General features: G+C 37.8%; 1 protein-coding gene across 7 annotated transcripts; it reads left to right on the top strand.

Annotated features, from left to right (window-relative positions):
* Nucleotides 1–2,623: 2,623 nt before the first annotated feature.
* LOC113668363 (thyroglobulin) lies at nucleotides 2,624–26,409 on the top strand. Of its 7 annotated transcripts, none has more exons than XM_089212129.1 (30): nucleotides 2,662–3,067; nucleotides 4,376–4,432; nucleotides 4,590–4,608; nucleotides 5,151–5,279; nucleotides 5,866–6,033; nucleotides 6,743–6,934; nucleotides 7,963–8,163; nucleotides 9,191–9,340; nucleotides 10,128–10,364; nucleotides 10,770–10,925; nucleotides 11,744–11,968; nucleotides 13,072–13,227; nucleotides 14,527–14,682; nucleotides 14,961–15,161; nucleotides 15,903–15,938; nucleotides 16,710–16,871; nucleotides 17,366–17,602; nucleotides 18,240–18,383; nucleotides 18,673–18,831; nucleotides 19,225–19,416; nucleotides 19,788–19,976; nucleotides 20,954–21,139; nucleotides 21,462–21,665; nucleotides 22,169–22,181; nucleotides 22,312–22,383; nucleotides 22,621–22,684; nucleotides 22,991–23,083; nucleotides 23,319–23,531; nucleotides 25,609–25,650; nucleotides 26,031–26,409. In XM_089212129.1, the coding sequence occupies exons 2-30, from the start codon at nucleotides 4,388–4,390 to the stop codon at nucleotides 26,088–26,090; spliced, it is 4,101 nt and encodes a 1,366-aa protein (XP_089068255.1). In that variant the 5' UTR covers nucleotides 2,662–3,067; nucleotides 4,376–4,387; the 3' UTR covers nucleotides 26,091–26,409. The 7 variants fall into 7 exon arrangements, 3 of the variants coding, with proteins under 3 accessions (XP_089068255.1, XP_089068254.1, XP_089068256.1); XM_089212128.1 differs by having other exon boundaries at nucleotides 15,903–15,944; XM_089212130.1 differs by having other exon boundaries at nucleotides 15,903–15,944; nucleotides 25,983–26,409.
* The last annotated feature ends 268 nt before the right edge of the window (nucleotides 26,410–26,677 follow it).

Here is a 26,677-nt window from a genome sequence, read left to right as displayed (position 1 = left end):
AACGACCCACGCCACTTGAGTCTTACAGCCAATAACATCACGGCAAAACTGGCCAATCAGTTCATACACACCGGACTAAGAACATTCGACTGACAACATCTATTCACTTGACTCTGATGATGACTTCCGCTCAGGTTGTCGAAACGTCAGTCACCACCACCGACAACAGTCCTTCTCAGGACTACACTCACTCGGACGATCAAATTACACTTTTAAATGATATTAAAATTAAATTTACTTCCCACCTTCAGAGGCCGAAAAATCGATTTTTGTTTTATTGGACTAAGCTGAAATCAAACCTTGTACATCGCGCATCACAAAATTCACACGTAGAAGCTCTTTGCTTATAGAAAAATCAAAAGCGGAAGAAAGTCCTTGGTAAAAAAAAAAAAGAAAAAAAATAGGCCCGAATAAGAAAGAAAGATTACCATTCTGTCAACTATGAGAAAAGAAAAAAATTCCTTTGTGAAAGCGACTTGTACTGCTGGCGTCCAGATTTCGAACAAAGAGGTCGCTGTCAAACCAAAGTTTGCCATACGTCGTGATACATCTCGGAATGGGATAAGCTTTTGCCCCATATCGGTTTGTAGGATTGGGTGTCGTCCAAACAATGCAGAGTAGAACAAGAAGTCAAATTTTGTTGTAAAGCATACGATTTCGCTATATACAACTTGTAAGATACTGTAAGTAATTTACCGTAACATATTGAAAGTAGTGTAATATGTCATAAAATAATGTAGATGTGGATTATTGTGTAGTTAGTGTAATTAATCGAAAGTAAGTCATTGTCGAGAACAATTTCTTTATAATTAATTATTAATGTTATACATTGTCACACAATGTAACGAAATACTAGACTGATTGTAACGCGAATAGGAAGATTTCGTGACATGATATTTCACAACGTTGTAAACAAAGTTCAACACTGATTTGCATGCGTACAGTGAACTAAATAAGGGAAAGAAACGTGTAATTGTGAAATTGCAACTAAAATAGGGTATGTTACAGTACTTTGGGATTGGGAATTTACTGAACTCGTGATTGTGGGAAAATTACTTTATTTCGCATCTAGAACTGTAAAACGAAGTAGCACTGAATTGTAAGGGCAGATTGGTATTAGATCGTTAGAGTGTTAGTATGTTCAGATTGTCAGGAGTGATGGAAGAAAATAAACGCGTTTAGAAAACAAAGAAGTATACAGTCCTCTTGATTCCGCGACAGTCATCTACTGTAATCAAGTTTATTGTAAACTATACTATAGTAGTTTGTTCTCAGCAAATTATTGTAAGTGACGTATTGTAACTGAGCCCTGTAGTGTATTGTAAGTAGAGTAATGTTTTGTAAAATCCAAAAAAAAAAAAGAAATTACAAAAAAAAAAAATGTTACATCTCGGTACGGGCAGCGCTTAGCTTGAAGTGAGCCGCATCCAAGGGTTGTGTGTGTTCCTTTGTTGGGTCAAATTGAGATTTAGAGGGGAGACGAGCTTCCTTTTCTTTGTGGAAGCCTTGGTACAAAAACATTAACCATGGCCTCGAATCGTCATTTTGAAAACTATTTGTCGGTTTGTTGTCTCGTGCGATTTTCATCAAATTTCGCCAAAATATGTAAAGAATAATGAAAAACGAAAGTGTGTTGGGTAACTTTTGATATTTTAAACAATTTTCCTGTGGCTTCCATTTACGCAACAAGCCTCGCTTATTTTTAGCTACTCCAACTTTAGATGCCGATTTCTAGACAATCACTCAGAATATCGATTGTTTCACGCCTTACCAGCTCCTGACACTTTCTTTAAAAAAAAGTCGCTTAAATTATATTTTTATCGTAAACAGCAGTTACTTAGCTTTGTCCTGATGTATAGTTTGCTAGAATTTTAGCGAAACTAACGCGTGTGCGAATTTTATCGCTGAGGACACCCGCAAAGGTGGGAAGGAACCTTATGTAGTATGAAATGATGCTAAGTCACCATGGAGAAAAACATGGCAAAAACCTCAAACTACAGCGGTACTCGGCGAAGTAAGATACTGAAAGAAAATAAATATTTCCATCCACCTAAAAATGTTAGTGATTTCAAAAAAGCAACAAAAGAGGAAGTAGAAATTAGCTTGCGCATGCGTGTAAGCGAAAGGAAGTCCGAGACATTAATCCACTCTTCGAATCAACTAGCTTTTTCTTTATTCGCTGAGAAATGTATTTAGTTTTTGTAGAAAGAAACGTGTCACAATCTTTTGGTCTGAAATGGGTTCACGATTTAGAGAAGTACATAGAATGACGAGTAGTACCCCCTTCGATCGCTGTACGTGTTTGGGTGTACGAAAATGATCTTTGACCCATAGAGCGTCAATCAATAGGGGGTATTAATTATTTGTTGCAGCCCGTGGAGCTGTGGCATGTAATATTGAAATTGATGTGAAGGAATACTTCTCTTCTCTTTTGCGCTTCGGTCGAAATTTCACCAAAAGCAAATAAATACAATTGAAAGCAATTACGATTATAATTGGCAGACAATAAGCGTGAGGTGCTCGAAACCGTTAAAAGAAATCAACAGCGAAATGTAAGAATGTTGCGTAAGAATGGTAGCTTGTTAGTTAGTTAGTTTATAAGTTCAATCCTTTTAGTTTCTATGATCCTTAATTTGTCATGATGTAAAATCGTTGGTCGCCAACTTTCGTTCTTCGTTTCGTTCAAAACCGAAGTTTATAGCGATACACCCCCCGTCTCTTCCAATATTCCATTAGGTTCTCCCGAGAGAGCCTTTGATTGACGCTTTTGCAATCTGGAAACTTTCCATAATGATGCAATTGACCATGGTAAGGTTATAGTTTTTAACTTTTGGAATTGCAATTAGGACAAGTTTACTTTAACCCTTTTTATAAGCAGCCTTAGATGCAGAAAAGTATTTTGAAAGAAACGATTTTGCCGAGGTAAACTAGAAAATTTCCGCACCGCTGACTGGACTGCGCTCTCAGTTCCGCACCGTGACAGGCCCAGGCGGATACAAAACGTGTGGAAAAACTATTACTCGCCCTCACTTGGCCTTGACTTTCAACGCTGTCGTTGCAGCGTGTGGTAAGTAATACGTTTTCCTTGATAGCTCTACTGGTAAGTAACAAAGCGCATTTGATGCGTCTAGAAAAATGTTTCAACAAATCTTGCAGGGCTCCCGAAGGATTTTAGGAGCGTACTTTGTGTAAATTGTTTTTGCGCTTGGAATCGACGCTGGCTAGTATACCCGGAGAGAGCTACGCGCTGTGTAGAAATTTCTTAATTTTTTCAGCGATCGAATCGGCGATGATGTGTATTTTACAGCTAACTAGAACTCGTAATTTTCATGGGCTACGCTGAGTGACATAGGTAGAACTTCAAACTTTTTAAAATAATTGGCTTTGAGGCAACTTTTGCAATCTTATCAGCTGCGCTAGAGCAAAATGAAATATGAAACTTTGTAGAACCTACACAATTTTAGCATTTCCAATAGCTCTTTGTACATCTCGATCGGGTACAGCCTGTAAATATGAACTCTATGTAATGAATGAATAGTAAGAAGAAACTCATGTTTTGGAGGGAACGACTTTATTTTGAAAAGGAATTTTTCAATTTATTGCTACCGTTGAAGTTTTGTAATAATCTTTGTATACTCTAAATCAGGACATGCTCAAGAGAGGTTATGACAGCTATTGTTTAGCTTGCTTGACCTTTTGTCTCTGTGTAAAAGCGTGTCTCATTGCATGCCGCTGTTTTGCACAAGTGAAGGCGATTGTTTTGTTTTTGTCACGATCGAGAATTATTACCGTTTAATCTTATAAACTCAGGATCATGTTGCATTTCAATACAAATTTGGGGTGTCGACACTAGACAAGTTTGCTTCGCGGCTTTTCCATGACTCTTTACAGGAATCCTTTCGTGGAGAGAAGTGTTGGTTGACGAGTTTAAGAACGACTACGGAAGAGACTGACCCTAGTCCAGAAAAATTTTATTCTTCACTTTCGAAAATGAAAGAAAATTTCCTAATCTCGACCAGCGGAGAGCATTATCTTAAAAACTGGAATAAATGGAAGGAGGAAGTGAACGAATCACTTGTAACAGCATCAAATTGAGTGTGATCTTCTTCGATCGACATGAGCATTTTTTTTTATGAACATATTTCTTGAAGTGCGATCCTAGATGCTGATTTCAATTTGTATTAAACTGAATAAACATTAAACTTTATAAGGAAGTGATGAATCTGAAAGGATCACAGAATTAGTTTTTGACTTGATGACTGATGGGATATACTTTTGCTCATATTTATAAATGTACATTTACATCTGAATGCAGTCCTTTAAACAATGTATATGCCTTTTTCATCTCACCACTTTTTCAAAATTTTTTCTGCAGGCTTTTTCAGCCATGAATAACCTTAAACTTGGATTTGTCCTTATTGTCATAATTCAGGTTAGTGGAGTCATTTATATGTTAAATTTCAATAAACATACTCTCCATACTGCTCTCCATATATTTTCTTTGGTGCTGATAAGGAGAATTTGTTAAAGGATCCAAGATGTGGTGAACATTCCACCTAATGATATATTTTCAATTGTTTTCTTCTTAGGCTACTCTCTTGAGTGCTGGTAAGTTTTAATCTTAATTTGTTTTTGAGGAGAGCACATTCATAATGTTATTTCTACTTGAACTTTTGAAAATTTTAAATTGGTAATACATGCATTACATTTTTGGATTTTCTAGTCAACAAGTGCAGAGAATTTCTACACATTCCCTAAGTTACTTTTGGACTCAGTGTAATGTGTAATTTCAGTTGGTTATCACTTAAGTTAGTTTCACCCAATGGAACATGGATCATGGAACACACAGAAAAAATAAAAACCTGTATCACAGATGGTTTACTTGTTAAGTTTTAACAATGGAGAGACAGTGACTTAAGGCAGCACAAGTTGCAAATGTTGTGTTCAAAACCTTGTCAAGTTATTTTTTCTTGTTCTTAACCCACACTGCCACTTTGCACCCAGGAATTTAAATGGAGTTGACTAGTAATGGAGCATTGTGCTATCAAGAAGGATTTAAAATACTGTATTTTATTTGATTCAAGCCCTAGAAACCTCCTTAATCCAAATTCAATTGGTATGGCTTACAATTTGTCATGTCCTGTTTTCAGTCAAAGATGGTTTATGCCCAAGGGCATCACCTTATGGCCCCTGCGTCACCACCTGTGGGGCTGATGAAGACTGTGATGGTTCAAAAAAGTGTTGTAGTAATGGTTGTGGTTCTTGGTGCCTTGAACCAAGTAAGAACATTGTAATTGTTGGTGTAGTTTTCCTTAATGGATCACAGTTTGTTGTGATTCAAACTAGTTTGAAATCTAGTATGATTTGTTCTGTGTATGGTCACTGTTATGAGAGGAGAAGGCACTTATTCCATGGGAATGCCTATTAGAACATTTTGTGTGATAGGATGGGTGCATATTCCATGGAAAATGTTAAAATCAGAATCTCCTACTACTTGAGAAAAACGACCTGTTGATTACCACCTACATGTAAGTGAGGTACTCTAGCTTTGAGCCTCAGAAGACCTTCAATTATCAATGTATTATTAATATGACAAAAATTCAAAGGAAATGAATGTTGAAGTGATACCATAGTATAGCAATGTCTGCTCAGTACTTTCCACCAAAATGGAGATCTAATGTTTATGTTTGAAAATATTCTGAGATCTTTTTCAATCTGTAATGGTTCTGTAGTGGACTGTGCTGTCAAAGGAAAATTTTAAACAGGATTAAATGATATAATATTCAGCAAACAGGGGTATTAATGTTACTTTGAATTATTCAATTTTATATGAATTGATAAATCTGTTTACTTGAAACCCTCCAGTGTGTCCATCTGGTCAACAGCATGTGGACTGCCCTGCCCAGCTATGCAACTACGCTGGGTGCCCTGATAAACCTCAAGAGAGTTTGAGATGTGTGGTGGAATCCTGTGGCAAGTGCAGTGTGAAGTTTGTAAACAAGACAACAGGACAAACTGTAAATTGTGGTCCAGGTAGATAAATAAAATGAGTCATGTCACTTGACTATTAGAAATTTTTTTTTACTCTGGCTGAAAAAAAAAAAAAAAAAAAACAAAAAACCAGTTGTTCCAGAAAGGAATTGTAACTTGGTCTACCAGCTTGAATATCCTGCCAGACCCTTTAAGAAGTTATAGTTTGCTATATGCCTCAAACTCTTCACCCTTTGTACCTTAACTTCAGTATGCAATTATTTTCTTTACATGTTTCTATACATTTCCTAAGGTTCTGAAGAGGAGAATTACTTTTGTTAAACAATCAGGAGCCTCTTTAGTTGATGATCATCTCTTTTATTCTCATTACCCTAATTTGTGAGTCAGTGGTCATATTGTGAGGAGAATTCAGATGCCAGAGTCACTCTTGGCCTCAAGTTCTTAAATTAGATAAAAACTTTGAAAGGGAGCTATCAGTTTTATAAATAAACAATATTCACATCATGATCCTTGCTGAAAATTTTATTTTAGTTTTGAACCATTTGATGTTTTAGTTCTTCCTGTTTTTCTATAGAACCTTTCCTAAGCAAAGAAAAATAAAAATTAGGTATTATATATATTAGGTAATATCATGGAAAAAAAATAGATAAAACAAAGGAAAAAATTTAAAAGTAAAACTTGTGGTTAAAAGGACCCTCAGACTGAACTGGATTATTAATTTCATGATGGGCCATTTACACTTTTTTTCTAGTGGAAACTTTGTGTAAGCGTATGCTAGCTGCTACTCATAAAAAGCCCCTTCTTCTTGGTCAGTATGTACCTTCCTGTGATGCAAATGGACATTTTATCAGAGTTCAGTCCCACGAGGCATATTTCTTTTGTGTTGATGACAGAGGAATTCCTGATTTTTCCACCAGATCAAGAACTCAGCCCAAATGTCCAGGTATATGTTTATGTGTTATATAACTATTTGAGTAATAATGCACACTTTCTATCTGTTTAATAAGGGAATAACATGACTTTTTGAGGGAATATTGTTTATTTGCGCCCGTGTAGTGTCATTTGCAATAACACTACAAGGGCGCAAATAAACAATATTCCCGAAAAAAAAGTCATGTCATTATCATTACTATCAACGAACAAGGCCAAATGATATCAAGAATGCGAGTTTTAATAATACAAGCTAAGTGAATGACGAATTCAAAGTCACTTCAAATCATCATGTGAGTGTTGATTGAACAAGCTATTAAAGAATCAACTCAGTCCAGTGAACTTATTGAAAATTACCGAAAAAATGCTTAAAATCGTCTATAAATGATAGGCATATCACAAAGTTAACCTTAAAAATGTCCATGCTGGTAACAGAATCATCACAAAGTTAACAGATCAGCTGTAGGGCTGATAATGCATTAGCAGCCCGCTGTCAGTCTTTTGCAGCCCGCTGAGCGTGTGTTTTGAAGAGGCCAATTTTCTATTTGGCCGCGTATATTGATAATAATGGCATAATAACCTATGTGGGATATTGGGAGAAAACAAGAAAAGATTGTAATTTATGAGCCTGAGGCCAAAGAGAATTCCGACATAGTTACTGAGCATGCAGTGTGAACAGTTCTGAAAAGGGCTGTTTTTGATAGTAGTGACTGATGTTTAAACAAATTGAGCAGAGATTATGACTTCCATCAAGGTTGACAAAATCTCAGTCACTACTACTGACCAGCCTCCATATAAAGACTACTCTTACAGGAGTGATCAGACTACACAATCAGGTTCAAACCACTTACTTTAATGTAGTTACTGCTGCTAGCTTTTTTGTTGTTAAAGTCAGTGCTTCACAGCCTCTTATATTTTTAGATGGTTTATAGAAACAAAGCAAAATAAATAAATAGAGTAGCTGCAAACAGTGTGAAACAAATATTTTTGAGGTTTGCTACAAACAATTTCTTAAATAATGTTTTTTCTTTTATATTTCAGAGTTATCTCTGTGCCAAAAGAAGAGGAAAGAAGCTGAAAAACTTCCTCCATTGGGTCGTTTTGTGCCACAGTGTAAGACTGATGGTTCATTTAAGGAGAAACAGTGTCATTCATCAACTGGACAGTGCTGGTGTGTAGATCAGAATGGACATGAATGGAGTGGAACGCGAACAAGAGGAAACCTGGATTGTACAACTTCTGGTATATCTAGATGCTACTGGCAAAAGTTTGCAAATTTTAGCCACAAACATGAGAAATGCATTTTCTGGTTAAAAATGTCTCTGAAATGCAAGCCTTCAGCTTAGTTTAAAAGGCCCAAGACTAATAGGGAAAGCTTTCACTTTAAGAATTTCTTTTTCAACCAGCAAACATTCTTTAATGTTGGCATTCATTTCAATGCCAGTTGCTTTTCTGCTTGTGTTATCAATTGCAAATGTGATATTTTTGTAGTAATTTATTGTTTGTCTCACTGATTATCAGATTAACAGTTTTTTTTATCTGTGGTGATCATGTGAATTGAAAAAAGTGGCTTCTTAGACTCTCAGGAATGTCACATGTTTTGTTAACATTCATTCAATATTTAGATGACCTTTTCGTAATCCTTTAACTCCCACCTCAAATTAGTAATTCTCCTTACTGTCAACCATACAATTCTTATAAAGTTAGTTCAGAGAATTTAGTATTGGATCAACTAATTATCCCCAAATTTATATTTTACTTTATTCTCATCACTTATCTGGTTGATATTGTATTTATGTTGTAAGGAGAAATTCTGTCTGGGTTACTCATGGGAGTTAAACAAGTTGAATGATTGAGAAAGAAAGATCTCCCCTGCTCATTTCATGAATTGTTGAATTGTTAGACTATTAAGCTAGAAAATGTTGCATGAATTTCTTAACTGATTGCCAGCTAAATATTGTTTCACTTTCTCCAAATGTCATCAGCAGTGTGCATGATATTCTCTTTTTTTTCTGATGATTGAAATTGTGTATCTGTTAATAATTTCTTGTCATCATGTTAGGTCAACAAATGGCATCTCAATGTAAAGTTTAGCTTAGACACCTGCTCTTGAGGCATCTCCATCCTACCATTTGTTAGTGAATGAAAAGGCCCATTGGGGAGTGGTCATTTGGGTACACATGTACAAACATATATAGTAGAGAGTTTAACCCATAATGTAGATGACTGTGTGGTCATTGCTGACAGAGAGATTTGATCTCATTTTCAGTGTGCCCAGTGTCAGTTAGAGGGTTTGACTGTGATCCAATGCTGTGTAATACAGCCTCATGCCCCGCTCACAAAGATGCTACCTGCAGGGTGAACACCTGTGGCAAATGTGAAGTGGAGTTCCTTGATAAAAATGGCAGAAAGGTTGACTGTAAGTATTGAAGTTGTGAGAGAGCAACTAGGTTTCGTTACTTGGTATGCTACTGTACAATTAGATGAAGTGTAGCACACTACTGTAGTGTTATGGTAATTGCTATTAAAGGAAGTGATGGATTTGAGTCCTTCAAGTATTGCCCATTTGAAACACGTATTAATAATTTTTAAAAACTACTTTAGCTGGGTTGAAGATTGAGTGAGACAGAATGTGTAGATAAACTTCATGAATGGATTATCTTATTGTTCAGGCTAAAATTTTCCCCAGTTGCTTGGCCATTGATGATCTGTGGTTTAATGCAACTTGGTGGAATGGAGCTTATTTTAGAAGTAGTAATTATCAAAAGAATTGTAAGAAATTATACAGTTGTTACTTTTCCCTATTTTGAAATTATCACTGTGCTTGAAAATTGGTAAATTGGGGTTTGGCACGACAGATCAGAGCTGCTCTAAGCCTGTCCTCCTGGACAGGATGCTAGCTTATGGTAGTGTATCCTCAACATTTTGTCAGATTCCATGGATGGTTCACGGTTACCATTCATCCATTCCTGGGTGGAGAGAGGCTTTGTAGGAGTACAGTGTCCTGCCCAAGAATATAACACCATGATCAGGCCAGCAGGGATTTAACTTACTCTGCACAACTCAGAGTCCCTTGGCTCTTACTTGCTTTTGCATTTAGCAGTCATTTACTCTCCGTACTTTGTTAATTGCTCTGAAAACTAGAGACTAACCATTATTTTTGGATAAATTGGTACATTTTTTGTTGTGTTTTATTTCTCCACCAGGTTTCTCCAAGTGCCAGAATCAACGTCTGAAAGCCCTTGGTACTCACTCTCTGGATGAAAAACCAGCTCACCCCATTATTGGACGGTTTGTACCACAGTGTGCGGCAGATGGAAGCTATGAGGAAGTACAGTGTTATGGCTCCACTGGCTATTGTTGGTGTGTTGATGTTGGAGGAAACCCTGTGGTCGGAACCATGAATCGTGGCTTACCACATTGCAACAAGACAGCTATGGGAGGTGCTGTAACAGTTGAACTCACATAATTAATTCGCCTTACTAGTGTGAAATATCGTGGCTGGTGAAATGACAACTGAGATATAATGAGATACAGTAGATGATCAGAAATCAATCACAGATTTTACCTTATCTTACTTTTGGCATTATAGTAGTATTGTATGAATAGGTCATATCCAAGTCCATGTTTAAATTTATAGCTTTATCTGTATGCAGAGAGAATTCTCTTGTTATCAGTTGATTGATCAAGATTCTGTTCTTCAATTTCATTATTTTCTTGCAATGTGTACATTTGATTATAATGAAAGGAGGAATTACTCTCTGTTTGTTCTTGATACTGAAATGATTTACTGATGAGAGCCTTACACAAGTGTGAAACAAAATCTATGTCACTGTTTTCCTCTCTAGTTTGCTCAGGGAAACCCATGTTCACCTGCTTACGCAACTTCTGTCAGTGGTCTACATGCCCTGCCCATCCTGAGGCAAAATGCCGTATTAACCCCTGTGGTGGATGCAAAGTTGAGTTTATTGATAAGAACAGCAAAGTGGTTGACTGTCATGAAGGTATTACCAAATTTTACATGAAGCTTGAACCCTTTAACTCCCAAGATCTCATTAGTAATTCTCCTTACTGTCTGCCATGGAGTTCTTGTGATTTCAGTTTGGAGAATTATGTATTGGATCAATTTATAATCCCTAAACCGATGTTTTTCTTTATTCTCATCACTTGTCTGTTTGGTATTGTATTGATATTGTAAGGAGAAATTCTGTTGTGGTCACTCATGGGAGTTAAAGGGTTAAATCATTGCATTCTTGGTAGATTATGGTAAGATTTCCGTTATAATTGCTCTTTGAATAGGGGTTGAATTTCATATCAGCTGACTTTTTTGTGCAAGAAATGGTTCCAAGACAAAAAGTATTTGTGTAAACTATTGAACCCTGTTCTGGGACGTGCACTGAGATAAAAACCATTCACCAATTTTCTGTCTATGATTCAGCTCTTTACAACTGAATGATATAACTGAATGTCCAGTGCTACATAAATTGGTTGTTTTAAAATAGGATAATTAGGTTTTATCAACTGAGTTGATGATACAATTTGGTCTTCATGAAGAGTTTCTAAAGCTGACATTTCGAGCCGATGAAGGGTTAACACTCAAAATATCAGCTTTAGAAACTCTTTATGGTCACCAATTTACACTCAATTAAGTTGACAAACCTTAATTATCTTGTATAACCCCCCTCCCACCCCCACCTTTGTAGCACAATAGTTTCTTTAGAAACTCTTAACCCTTTGTTATAAATTAAGTGCTTCTAATTATAGTTCCTGCTACTTACAGGATGATTAAGTGCTCACCATAATTGTTCTGTTATATTTTTAGGTCTCTCAAAGTGTAAACTGCAGGAAAAGAAAGCCTCAGCATTCAGTGGCAGTGGCCTACAACCTGTTGGCAGGTTTGTACCAAAGTGTGAAGCAGATGGTAGTTACTCCAAGATTCAGTGTTGGTCATCTACTGGATACTGCTGGTGTGTGGACAAGAATGGTACTGAGTTGCAAGGAACAAGAGTCAGAGGCATGCCAGTCTGTCCTTCTCAGGGACGTTCAAGTATGTACATGTTAATGCAGGTGTATGGAGCAGCCCAGTCCAAAGGTTTTTTAGTGGTAGGCAAGATGAGTTGAGTAGTAGGCAGCAAAGGTTGAAGGCCTGTATTGCTTAAGGCAGCAGTAACAATAGCTGCAAGAACATTGACTGCTGACCACTTCAGTGGCTAATTTTCATGCAGTTGCCAGTATGTTCAAGTTGTTTCTTGGCCCCATTAATTTCTGCCACTTGGTGCTTGTACACATTTGCTCAAATGATGGGGCCTTTGTCAATTCGTTAGAAGAAACGGTTTCTGTTTTTCTTTTTTGTTTCTTTCTCACAGTTTGAAACAGTAGGGACTATATATTTGTTGTCAATGAAGTTTAGTAGAAAGTAAGCAGCAGATATCTTGTTATTTGCAACAAAATTGCCTGTTGCTGGTACCTTTTGACTGGACTGATGGAGCAGATTTTATGTTCACTTGGTGGTAATATATTTAATTAACCCTTTGTCCCATAAGCATGACCAACATCTAATTTCTCCTTACAATATCCTTGAATTACACCTTCAGATCACAGAAAAATAAGCAATGATCATCAACCAAAGAGGCTGTTGATTGTTAAAGAAATTCCCATCGGCAGCAACTTAATTAGGAAATGTTGAGAGGACAATATGAAGAACATGCATACTTATGTTAGGGTGTGGAGGGGTGAAGACTCTGAATTGACATGTCAGTCATAATCAATCAAAATGTTGGGTGGGTCATATGATTGTATGGTTCCATGTTTTAAGAGTTAGAAAAGTTTGTGTGTGTTTAAGCAATTTGTCAACTATTTCTGGCATATGTCCTTTTGAAACAAGAGTTTTGAATTTAAATGTCAGTCTGTTTTTAGTGGGTATTGTGTTATTTGCTTTGGGTATTTGAAAGAAGTCTTCACTAATTGATGTTCTTTTGTTGATTGGTTACCCATAATAGCGCTAGCAACATTATTGTTTCAGTCCCTGGTCAAAATGGGTCACACCCACACAAACAACTTCAGCAAGGTTTATCAATGTCATTGAAATCAAACCCAGTGCAAAACATTGAGAATGTTACAGTAACACTGATATGTTTCTCTTCTCAACAGAACGATCTATCAAGGATGGCTTTTGTCCAATTGTGAAACAGCCAAGAACTGGGGCATGCTCAAACAAATGTAGTTCAGATAATGAATGCCAAGAAATGCAAAAGTGCTGTAATGTCTCAGGGTGTGGATTAACCTGCCAAGAACCTTCTTTTACAAGTATGTAAATTTCCTAAGCTGTTTTAGTTAAAGCCATTTTAGTTGTCACATGATTTTAGTCTTAAATTTTTTTCACAGCATTTCATTCTTGTAATTTTAAGCAATCTCACTGTTTGCTATCATATTGTATCTGCCAATTTTATCATATTTTTGATAAAGTGCACTGGATTATTGCCTCATGTAGCATGCATTATATGAGTTTATAAATTATTTTCATTATTATTATTGTTTCTTTTTTCTTATTTTCTTATCAGCATTCTTTCAACCTACAATTTTGTAATGTCCTCTCAGTAAACTTTGCCCTGGGGGACATTTCTCCCCCTCCAAAATGAGATATAGGTCTCTACTTCCACAAGAACAACATCAGTTACAACAGTTACCTCATATGAAATATTGGGTTGGTGCTTGAAGAAAGAGGAGTTATCAGTTTTGCTGAGGGGCTAAATAAATGTTCTGAGCCACTTTAAGACAATAATTATGTTTTCTTGTACATAAATCTGTGTAAAATGTCTAAAGTGGAGTTTTCAAAGAACATGCTTGAGAGAGTTGGTTTGCCTTTGTATAAGTAGAAAAACTCAAGAATTGTATTGATTGTATTGTTCATGGGAAATAGTTAGACAATGATGTTCATTATTTCTCTCAAGTGTGGGGCAAATAATGATCTGAGTTAAGTGTGAGGGTTCAAAGCCTAACCATACTTGATTCAGGATCAGATGCTCCACAAACTAATCATGGTTACATGCAAGTCTGTCTTTGAGCCAAGTGATCCATCCCAGCTTTCCGTAACATGAAGTGACCAGCTGGGTATTAACACTCCTCCCTGGATGGGATATTGGGTATTGACACTCCTCCCTGGATGGGATATCATAGTCCATTGCAGATGACCCCATACAATTTGTCACACTTCTCTGACTGTTTTCTGCTACCCACTTACTCTCCAGTGTTGAGAGGGGCTCTGTGAGAGCTAAGTGCTTACCCCAAGAATGTAGCACAGTGGTGGGGTCAGGTCTTGGAACTGGTAAATCTTGCATGCTGATAATGCCAGGCTGCCATGCTCCCCACTTGTTTTCAACTTCTACACTGATTATGAGCCACAGAAGACTTGTTGGTCATTTAGGCCATATATCAGGGTCACATGTGAAAGTTTTCTATGTGCTGTTAGTATCACCAATATTGACATCATCCTATGCTACACTGAGAGAAATTGTTTAGCTCTATCAATTAATTTAACAAAGATAAGAGGCGATTGTTTTAGGGTGGGACAAAGAAAGAATCTTGTTGTCATTGTCATTGTTTCAGCTTGTCCAAATGGAAAACCTTTCTTGCTATGTCTACACATGTGTCAGTTTGCTAGATGTCCTGCTTATCCAAAAGCTACTTGCTTCTCTGATCCATGTAAGATGTGCAAGGTTGAATTTCATGATGAACAAGGAAATATTGTCAACTGCACTAAAGGTTTGTTCTGTGCCAATAGTCAATCTTGTGTCAAGGGTAAATGTTATTTATTCTTTCACACATGTTTAACCTGTATTCCATCCAAGAGTGTTACATACATTAACAGTAGAACAATCTTAAACTTGTCTGAACTCACCTTTTTTTTTTTGAATTATTAACCTTTAGTTGGAACATATTGGGCAGAAATACCCAAGCTGACCTTTCTCAAAGTCCAGACAACTTACATATTTGTAAAATTTACTTAGGAGTAACAGTTTTTGGCTCATCTTATTGTCTAGGTTTAACTCGGTGTCAAGCTCGGCAAAAATTATCAACTGTTATGCTTGGAGAGTTTGTTCCCAAGTGCAAGAGTGATGGAAGTTTTGAGCCAGTACAGTCCCATGAAGGTTACTTCTGGTGTGTTGATGCTGATGGAAAGGAAGTGAATGGGACAAGGAGACGCTTCCAGAAACCAACATGTCTCAGTCAACTGAAGAGTAGTAAGCTATGAAAAATTGCATATCTAACATTTAGTTGGTGTTGAGAGCATGAATGACCTGGTTTTTATGGTCTGAAAATGCCAGGATGTTAGAATCATTGTCAAGTTCTCGTAAACTCCATTAAGAATTTTTCTGGTATCTTGGGTCATGGTCTTTCAGGATCAGTTGTTTTAGGTTAGATAATCTCCAGGAGTGACTGCATTTCAATCAAAAGCAACTGGTATGGTGATTTGAGGGGAGACTTCAAACCTGTCAGCCAAAACAGGTGCAATCAAATTGATGGATCCCAATAGAACACATGTAATTCATGAACTCACAATTAGTTGATTAGAAGACCATAAATAGAATTATTAACTATCCAGGGCTATCCATGTGCATCAAAAGTTACAAAAAAACAAAATGTTATAATGTGGCTAATATTAAATTTCTGTTAAGAGTGCTTCATGTACTAAATTTCTCAATGAAAACCTTGATTATTTTCTCAAGACTGTTTTATGAATTGGGCTGATTTGGTAGAACCCAATCTGAACCACCATCAATAACTGTAAAGGAAACTATATTTGAGTAGTCAGTGAACCTAATTTAGACACCAATATCCTTCCTTCAAATAACTTAGCCCTGTACGTTGAGTGTTACTTGTTTAGGTAGACTAACTGCAGGTATTGGATAATAATTCCACTGCTGAAAACGTGTCAGTAATCAGTGCCCTTTAACATGATGCTTTTTAAAATTTGTTGGTAGGTCTAACATTGTGCCAGTTACAGACGCTACAAAGTGGTACCGGTAAGTGTAATTATGAATAATTGGGATCCCAAACAAAATGTGTAAATTACAGGTATTCATTGAACTGACCATCATTTCAGGGATGGCTACAAGTTTTGAGGGCCACAAATTATGAACCTTTTGGCCTTTAAGTGAAACCCTCTTTAAATAAGGAGTTAACTTATTTACTTACTTACTAGATGTCAATCTCTGGAAATCTGATATGCAGAGATTTGTTTGTGATCTCCACTCTCATTCCCAAGTTTGTCTTTTTGACTGTACTACCCCAATCTCTCCCCAAAATGGAACATGCTAAGTGACATGTGTACTCCAAAAAGGAGAAAAAAAGAAAAAACAAATGGGAATGAAAAATAACATATGAAAAATAATGATTGAAATAACCATTTAAAAAATATCACAAATATTCAAATATGTTAGTTTAGAAAACCCTGAAATGTTTCTCATTGTAGATAAAATTTACTTTCAATAGACTAAGAGATGTTGCATGGGAGGTTAGGAGACTCATTTTGTAGGATGTTTTCAAAGTAGCTCTGCCTTTACAAGTGAATGTATTGCAAAAGAACCTGAACAAATTTAGTAGCTAACATTAGAACAGCTAGATGGTATGTTTTCAGAGATATGCAATTCTCAATCTTGACCCCAAAATTCTTGTATTTATTATAGCTGAAATGGTATATAATTGGCACCAAAATGTTGCATAGCAGGTGTGTGTGTTTAAACAATGTAGTATTGATAACATTTATATCTTTTATCTCTGGAACAAAGGAGAGACTCTTATGCCTGGTCGTTATATACCACAGTGCAAAGCTGATGGCAGCTTTGAAGAAGTGCAATGCCACCCTTCCACTGGTTACTGTTGGTGTGTTAACACACAGGGGTGGGAAATCAAAGGAACTAAAGTGAGAGGAAGACCAACCTGCAGTAAAGGTAATTTATTTCTGATGATCACATTTAACAGTGCAGTCTGATCATCTGGGTAAGTGTAGTCCTGAGAGGGATTGTCGATGGAAGTAGTGACTAACATTTTGACATTCAGAATGTAAGTCCTCAACAGAGTCAAGTGAATAGATGTTATCAGCTGAATGAACTAAGTCCAGTTTGTATAAACTGATTTGTCATTTGGCTGTGATGTTATTAGCCATAAGATTCAAGTGGTGTAAGTTGGTTGTGATGTGTCAGTTTTGATTAGATCACTGTTTTATGTTCTTTTCATTATTTATAACTGCTAGCTCAAGGTAAATAAATCATCCAACACCTCAACTTTTTGAGTTTTAACATTGTGAGACAAAAGATATGAAACACTGTTTAGCTCTCACCTCTCAGATATAGAATTGACCAATTTTCAACTAAATTTTTAATTGCTCAGGAAAAAAACTTGATTCAATGTTCTGTAAGCTCATAAAAGACTTCCACTATTTCAGTGTGTGCGCCTGTAGTGTGCAGAATGTACTGTGAATTTGGTTGGGCTCAGGGTCCAGATGGCTGTAATATCTGTAAATGCAAAGAGGTTCCCATCAAGCCTGGTTTCTGTCCAGCGGTAGAGCCAGATCAAGTTGCTACATGCACAGAGAAATGCAGCACTGACAATGACTGTCTAGGAAATCAAAAGTGCTGCTCCAATGGCTGTGGTCGTGTCTGTACTGCTCCAGAATATAAAGGTACTTGTTGATCTATCCTTGTATGGTCAGAAATATTTTCAATTAATTCATAAAAAGCGCTAATGTTCTAGAAGTTGGACTCTCAAGCTTCCTGAAATATATATGCTTTGCATGCTGCTGCTTTGTCACATCTGATGATGCATCAAAAATATGGTGTGGATTTAGTTGCTGAATGCAAGAAGGTCATAGTTCAGGTGAAATTACTGAACCGTTTTAAATAAGGCTTTCAGGTGAAAACTGGCTTTTCTCTTATTATGCATAGATACGATGCTCAACCTTGTTATGGCACAAATGATGGTGGAGAAAGCAACTTATTGGGCTGACTCTCATAGGGAAATATTTTAGAAGCTTGGGGAGTCTGTCAAAAGTCAAAATAGATAATGATTTAAGTTCAATGTCATTACATTGTTGTTAAAACTGATGAAAAAAAAAGAATGCCTCTTTCTGGAAGAATCCCTCTAATTGTGAAGAAATAATTGTTTGAGCGACTGAGAAAGAAATTGATTGGAAAATGAATCCATGCAAGTAAATAACAAGTAACTAAAACTTATTCATATGCCTTAAGATTGCATTAAATTGTGACAATCGTGTGTTGACTGGATGGCACAAAAATAAAATAACTGCTTTTCTTCTGCAGCTAAACCGGGGTATTGCCCAGCAGTTGATATCCACCATGTCGGTATTTGTAAAAGGGAGTGCAGTTCAGACCGTGACTGCCAAGGAGAACAGAAGTGTTGCGGTAATGGATGTGGGCGTGTCTGTAGTGCACCTGTCCGAGAAGGTACTCTTCCTTAGGGCAAAGTTTCTCATTTAATTGTCAGAGAATATTTCCTTAGTAAAGGAGAACTAATATAATTATAATTCTGGGACTGTATCTGAAAAACAAGAACATTTTGTTGCTTTATATCTTGGCTAGTTTAATCTAAGTCCTTTGACTGCAGATAGTGCGCTACAGTTTATTTTAATTGGCAGTTAGTTCAATTTTACACAGCAGGTAACTGTTCATCCAAAATTTGGTGAGGTGTAGAGTGTGATGCTCTTTTCTTTTCTTTTCTTTCCATCTTTTGCAGCTTGTCCCCGTGGTGCCCCTTTCATCATGTGTCACAACAACCCATGTGAAAGAGCTAGCTGCCCTGCAAATCCCAAAGCCAAATGCCTTCCGGATAACTGTGGCGGTTGCAACGCACAGTTCTTTGATGACAACGACAATATTGTGGACTGTTTAGCGAGTACGTATCGTGGAATTGATTATTTCTTCGTGCTCGGGTACCTACTGGAAATATTGGTGATTTGTCAGTCTAGTAATTTGTCAGTTAGTCTATCAGTTCAAACATCCTTAGATATGATATTAAATACATTCTTTGTTAATTGTGAGACGAATTAATAATTGATATTCATGACAGAAAAGTCAACTTTTTTGTCGCATCTTCTGTTTTTGCTAAATGAACCATACATGTTGTGCTGGGTAGTTTGGAATTATTGTGCTTGAAGATTCTAAGTATGTGCAATGTGAACTGCAGCTTGGCAATCAAGATTTTACAAATGCGAAGGAAGCTTATTGAAAAATGTCATCAAGTACTGCGTCATTTTTAATAGCACTTTTTATCTTATTTATTTTTTAGGTGCGACCAAATGCCAAAAGGAATATTTGGATGCAACAGCATCCCCCGGAATGGTAGGCCAATTTGTTCCAAAATGTGCAGCTGACGGCTCATACGCCCCAGTACAGTGTCATGGCTCCATCGGCTTCTGTTGGTGTGTAGATAGAGATGGAAAGGAACTCCCTAACACCAGAGTTCGGGGACAACCAAAGTGTACGTTTTTAAAATCGTTTGCATCAAGAAATTAATTTGTGATTGATGCTTATCTAAATCTCAGGTCTGACGCTGCTGTATGTTTTTCAAAACTAAGGGGAAGAAAATCAAAACAGAAACCGTTACTTTACCACCAAAATGCCCTTTTGTCAAGTGCACCACACCCCACCGCGCCTGACTCCCCCCCCCCTCCCCGTAACATTGAAGTTACTTTATCTCAAGCCGCTTACAGAAAGGGTGAAGGCAAGTTAGTCGGGGCTTTTAAGGGAAGAGTTGAATCAATCAACTGTTGAGACCTCAAGTTTGAAATTATAGAAATTTCAAGATTTCTCATGGGTTAGAGAAGTTTTATTTTTTGTTTCCTTTTTCAGGCTCTACGAAATGTCAAAAGGAGAATTTGAATGCAACTCAAAACCCTCCCATTGGCCGGTTTGTTCCAAAGTGCAATGCTGACGGTTCATATGCCCCAGTACAGTGTCACGGCTCCACAGGCTTCTGCTGGTGTGTTGATAAAGATGGAAAAGAGGTCCCTGACACCAGAATCAGGGGACGACCAACGTGTGAGTGATCAATCCATTTAGTAATTTCCCTTACAGCAAATCTGTTTCTGCAATTGAACAAGCATTTCCCAACAGTAGTGAACAAAACGTTTTGTTATTCGACCTCTCAGCCACTACCCTAGTCCTTAAGTTGTATAAATTCTTTATGAATTATATTAATTGCTGATGACTTAAGATAGATGAAAATCGTGTATGTGCACTGCGATTGAAGAAACGGATATAGAAGCGATCCTGGCAGTTATGAACACTACTGAACTAGTAGTTGAAATAAGGCATGAAAAAAATTCAGGCCCATACGGGTTTTGAACCTATGACCTCTGCCAATCCCAGTTAGTTTGTTAGCTCAGTTGGTAGAGCGCTGCACCGGTATCGCACCGGCCTCATTTCAACTATATTAATTGCTAACGACATGAAATTGAGATTTGGGAGAATGCAATGTATCTGTGCTTCCAGGGGGTGTTCTTTTCGGTCGTTCGTTTTCCTTTTCACTCTCTTTCGAATTATGTCGTATGCGTTTTAGGATTTCAATTAGTTCGCCAAGTGTTTGGAGCAAATTCACTTTTGTTTGTGGCGAAATGACGGCAGCGGGGCGATCTCGCTCTTTATGGAACGCTCTGATTATGGGGGCGATCTGACAATGGGGCAAAGTAGCCACGTATGTTACATGTAGGTTTCAAACTGAAAGAAAGAAAACGTATCTTTGAGGTAACAAATGTCTCTTACCTTTTAAAGGTGACGTAAATCGTATTTCCTAAGCAACCTCATTGAGAGTGTACTTAAGAAGTTTCCTTTGCAATTGTAATAAGTAAATGAGTCATATTCGAGACATTAGGAGTGATTTAGCTGTTGATATTTTAATATATTACAACGAGATCGAGAGTGACTAGTGTTGATATCCGCGTTTCCAGCAATCTTATGTCTCTAACGAATTTAACATCTTGCCATTAGGCACAGTATTAAGTCACTGTTCCTTGTAGGTGCCATCACATTCAGTATCGGTCCTTCTTGTGATGACGGCAAAACATGGCAGCTTTGCGGTGATACTTGTAAGAATGCTTCTTGTACCAGCAATCCTGACGCCAACTGTGTAGCCCCGATGGGAGGCTGTGGCCCTGATGCTTGCAAACCTAAGTTCTACAACAGAATGGGCAAGGAGGTGCAATGTAAGCGGCACCTTACTTTGAAATACAGAGTGGTTGTACTGTGGTTTATTGTGTCTATGTTTGGTTCGCTTGAGGTCTCTTCATATTCAAACCATAAAGATTCTGTAAATCAGATCTGAACTCACAGTTTCAGTGTATACACAGTTTATTTTAGGAACAGCGAGGTTGATCCTTCTTAATCCATTTTGCGTTTGTTCTCTAATATTTCGGTGGCCTTTATGATGAAATGACTATAGCATTAGGAGACGTTGCTTGCTAGCAGTGATATTTCAAGGGTAGAAAAACTTATGGGTTGTACCTTGGAATTTTTTTTTACTTTCAGGTCTCACAGAATGCCAACAGAAAGCTTATCAAGCCACCCACCCCGCGCTGGTAGGAGCCTTCATACCCCAGTGCAATGCAGATGGTAGCTATGCGCTTGTGCAGTGCTGGGGCTCTACTGGATATTGTTGGTGCGCGTCAGAAGACGGATCCGAGTGGCCTGGAACTAGAGTAAGGGGAAAACCCAACTGTGACGCCAATAAAGGTATAGATATTACCAACCCTGATAAATCTCTTTACTTTTCCTGAGAATTTCTTGATATTTAAAGACTTAATTTCATAGAATTTCGCCAGTTGCTTGATGTATTTACTTTTTGTGGCAGTGCGACTTCTTCTTTCGGCAAGACATGTGAATATGGTGTGGAGTTCAAAATAAAAACGCGATTAAATTTATGTAGAGGTTCCCGTGCGAAGTTGGTGTTCTACAGAGGAAGGCTTAGAAATGCACATAGGTTTAGATTTTTCTAGATCATTAGACCTATTTTCTTGTTTCCGTCGCCGTCGTGTTTTTCTAAAAGTCCCTAAAAGTAACAGTTCCAACTGTAAAGAAAGATTTTTCTTCGTGATCCGGAGGTCTAAGTTATTTCTTTTACCCCGCACGAGACAAAACAACTGAGTCCAAATTCATCATCGTTCCAGTTCCAACGTTAATCTGGTTGACAAGGCTTTGAAATGTTCATGGTTTCTTTTTTCCCTATTTCTTCACAGGTCCGCAACTTTTGTAAGTATGCTTTCTGCCTTAAAGTAATCGTTCTGTTCCAAATAAAATTGCTGTTTTTTTTTGGCTGTTGTAACCTCAGTTTGGAATTTTGTTTTGATGGTTCTTTTTTGAGTTTTCCTTTTTTTTCTAGGAGCGTCCATGTTGGACTTACCTTCAACTACAGCCTAGGTTTAGTGAAGGATGTTTTGGGTCAATTTAAAGAGTGAGTGCACTGTTCGTTCGATTTTTTTTAATCACTTTTAAGCAATGAATCTGTACTTGACCGGTCCGTCAGCTTTTCGTAGCTGCGTTTGTTTGTCTGTCTCAGCCTCTTTCTATTTTTCTTCCATCTATTTGGCCGTCCGTCCGTCCGTTCGTAGTCATAAGTCAGTCAGCTGGTCCGTTTAGTAGATCATACCGGTGATTGTGTTATAATAAATATTCATGTCTCGTTTTCTAGATCAGTCAAGACACAGATGATAACAATGTTTTCATTAAAGGAAAATCAACTACATGGCCTTGAGGTATGTGCGCTCTTGATATATACTTGGATGAAGGTAGTCTCCTCCGCATCCGTCCCGTCATGTAACACAAAAGAGAGCGTGTTGCGAGCAAAGTTGACTGGGAGGAGGGTCTCTGACAAAACATCAAACAAAAACCCCAAGGGTACTTCTTTTGTAATAATATGATTTAAAGTAAGATTTCCTCTGGAGAGAATTATGTTTAAGGTAAAAATACGTTAATTCATAGCTGTGTAGTTTTCGTCACTGTTTGTCTGTCGCACATGGATTCACCTCTTCGTTCTGAGTTCCTCTCCGTTATATTTTTAGGTGCTAGAGGGAAGTATTTTAGTTGGATTTAGCGTTGAACCAGCCAGCGGGGGAAAAGACCTGAGAGACTTTGCAGATGAAATAACTGAAAAGGTTTGATGAATCTCATTACTGATCTGACAAAAACAAGAGTCAACCCTAGTAGGTCACAGGAACACCACGTGGTTCACAAAGAGTTTTGGATGTAGCAAAGGATTTGCGGGACAAATTTCTGGAACAACAGCTCATGTTGTTTTGACTATAACTACGAGTTATTTAGCCAAAAGATCTCTGGAGTGAAAACTGTTTATGTTACTTTGTGTAGAAGAGCGTTCTTTTCCTTTTACAGGCTCGCAATCACGAACTGGTCATTGAATTCAGCGGTATCACCTTTGTAGCTGAACCCGACGTTATGTTAGCGTCGCCCATGTATGTGGAAGAAAAAACTGTTTCCAAAAAACAAGAGGAAACCGCAAGCAGCAGTGTGTCTGTTACTAGTGTTGCATTCATATCTGTCTTCTGCACCTTAGCTGTAGTTGCTGTAGCTCTTGTAGCGTTTAAGGTGGGTAGCCTTGTCTTTCTGAGCGTATATTATACTAAAGAAAAAACCTTTTCATTCCAAGTGAAATTTACTTTTTGTTCTGACGAGTCTTGGTGTCATGGAGGAGTGAAGGCAATGTTTAAGTTCATCATGAAAAGCTCAGCATGCCGAAGAGTTTCTTAGGTTGCAAAGAATACATTTATAGACTCAAAAAGAAGAATTGCACCGCGTTCGCCCTCTATCGAGTTCGCCCCTACCTTATACCGTGTTCGCCCCCACACTTTTCGAGTTCGACCCCATCAAGTCGAGTTCGCCCCTTGATTGAGTGATATCCAGATGAGTTGATTTGTGACGAAGGCACTAGCAGAATGTTCCAAATGTCACGTCAGCGACGACCATTTTGAATTTCGGCAATTGCGCGGAACCCGCTCGGGAACTGAGTTGACGGAATCAACTAAATACACTGCGTGGGATCTGGGGTTACTAGAAATAACTGTATACACTGAACTTGTGATAAAGAGAACCACATTTAATCAAAAAAACATTGCTTAACTTATTATTCAGACTGGAAAAGATGTAAAACAACCTCGGTTTATCTAACGAACACGAAATGTGTTGATCGTAACAACCAGACTTGAGAAGATGCAAACCACGCTTTTATCGCGACAGCATTGCTTAAGTTGTTAGACTTGTACCTCGTTTTGCTTTATTTATGAAATTAAGACTAAAGAATTTACGAAACCACGATTTGATTACGCTTTTGATTATTTAAGACTTCTTGAGAGAATGCGTTGCACACTTCATTGTGTTTTAAGGTCATAGCAACCAGACTTGAGAAAATGAAAACCAGGATCGCAAATCACGCTTTCATCGCATTGTGTTGATCATAACAACCAGACTTGAAAAGATGCTAACCACACTTTCATCGCGACAGCATTGCTTAAGTTGTTAGACTTGTAATAAATGTGTAACATATACTTACCTCGTTTAGCTTTATTTATGAAATTAAGACTGAAGAATTTACGACACCACGATTTGGTCAGGCTTTTGATTATTTAAGACTGACCAAGAGAATGCGTTCCACGCTTCATAGGGTTTTCGTCGAACGACCTTGTAGCCTTTCGGTTCGGTCAAATACAAAAACGGCTCTTGTAGGAGCCACCCAATCTATAAAGGTCATGACCAACGAAAGTTCTCTGTATTTCACTGTTTGACCACATTATTTCTTGTTTCCGGTCGCCCCAGCTCCCACGCACATATAAACTTTCAAAATGGCCGTCGGTCAATTAAAATTCAAAACTTGTCTTGGTTTTAACTTGTTTGCAATGTTCGATAGCAACTAATTTAGACATGAATCAATCTGGGGGCGAACTCGACTTGGTGGGGTCGAACTCGAAAAGTGTGGTATAAGGTAGGGGCGAACTCGATAGGGGGCGAAAGCGGCGGATACCAAAAAGAACATTGCTTATTCTGTGCCCTAACCTTCTGAATCGAGTGCATGGTCTTGGCTGAAACATAAAGCGGTATTAGAACCCTAGTCGCAATGCTTACTTCACTGTTCGAAAGTGTGTCGGCGAACAAGCATGCTGCATGCATGTGAATGCAACTTCGCTTCCACGGTCCTCTCTGTTCCCCCTTCGAAGTCAAGAAAGAGATGAGACTGGAAGGGAGTTGGCGGTAATGGTGAGAAAATTCTGTGTCCAGAATAGTCTTAACCCTTTGATCCCCAAGAGTGACTAGCATCTAACTTCTCCTTACAATGTCAAGCCTGGATAAAACATTAAGGTCACAAGAAGATGGGAAATGATCAACAACTAAAGCTCTCGATTGTTAATCAGATTTTCCTTGTAAATGTATAAACAACAGTATGGAGAATATGGATGATGTTAGGATGTAAAGGGTTGAGGTAATTCCTGGATTAACTCAAACTTCAGTTTGAAGTTGATATTGGTATGAAATTGAATTTAAGCGAACTGTGTGAGGGAAAACAAAATCTTTTCATCCTTGTGAAACCCGTTGACATTAAAGGTTAGGTAGATTCCAATTTTTCCCTTCAACATTTACTATCTTTGTTGACTTTGTTCCTTTCATTTTTTAGTTAATTCAAAAAAAACGGAGAAGCTCCGGTCTGGAGGAGAGGGTAAGTAACGATCTTTGAGAGTAGGAACTTCATCGTTTGATCATTTAAACAAAGTGTAGCCGTAGTTTAACAAAATAGCGTCCTTAACAATCCTCAGTTCAGCTGAACCTTTTATCTGAACATTTATCTTTGTGAACGGTGTCAAGAAGGCCGAAAGCTCATATTGGAAGAACATTAGTTTCATTAAATCAATCCTCTTATAGAGAGAGCCTGAGGCCCACTGATCGCGTAAAACCGTGGTGTGGACGTTAGCCGGCTCTAAGAATTCAAACGATGACTTACCTTGTCTCGTGTGTTCGTATTATGTCATTAACATGTGGCTCCTTTTCCAGCGGTACCTTTTGAATTAAACCTGAGGTGCCCCTCATCCTTACCTCTAGGCCAACTTTGTTTACAAAGATGGAGGCGCTGAGATGAACACCGCACTCTCAGATGCCTGAATTTTGGACTCGACTCTGAACCGGATGTGTCTCAACTGCTGATTATTTTTGTACAACGTAAAGATCTACCTTCTCCAAGGAGGTTGGTTACAACGTTGCGTAGGGGTTTGATGAAATTTCGGTCATAAACGTGTTTGTGATTGCGTGACACTACAAGTCCATACCCAAGGTGCTGGGAAAAATAAAGGATGACGAAAATACTCTTTTGTTCTTGATCAGTACATTGGAATTTTACTTGAAAAAACATTTTTTTGTACTAAATTAATTCGAAGAAATGATAAGATATATTTTTTACAACGAATAAATAACGAACATTTTATGTTGTTGATTATTGTCTTTAACATTCGCGTGGGGATTTTCGCTCAAGGCACCGCGACTTCTGGGTAAAAGAAAGTCGTTGGCATACAACGGATGGTACACGAGCGCTAGGTGTGATGGGAAAGGATAAGAAGTTTTCCTATTTTCCCTTCCCCACGGCCCTCTCTCGCCTACAGCGTGTCTAAAGGTGACTAGCTGTAAAAAAAACAAAACAAAACAAAAATTATCTTTGGGTGACACCTCTATCAGTAATTTGGGTTTTGTTTCCC

This window comes from Pocillopora damicornis, chromosome 7, assembly GCF_964200805.1.
Source record: "Pocillopora damicornis chromosome 7, jaPocDami1.2, whole genome shotgun sequence".
NCBI classification, from domain to species: domain Eukaryota; kingdom Metazoa; phylum Cnidaria; class Anthozoa; order Scleractinia; family Pocilloporidae; genus Pocillopora; species Pocillopora damicornis.
Note: the sequence above shows the minus strand (reverse complement) of the source record. Positions and strands in the feature narration are given on the sequence as shown.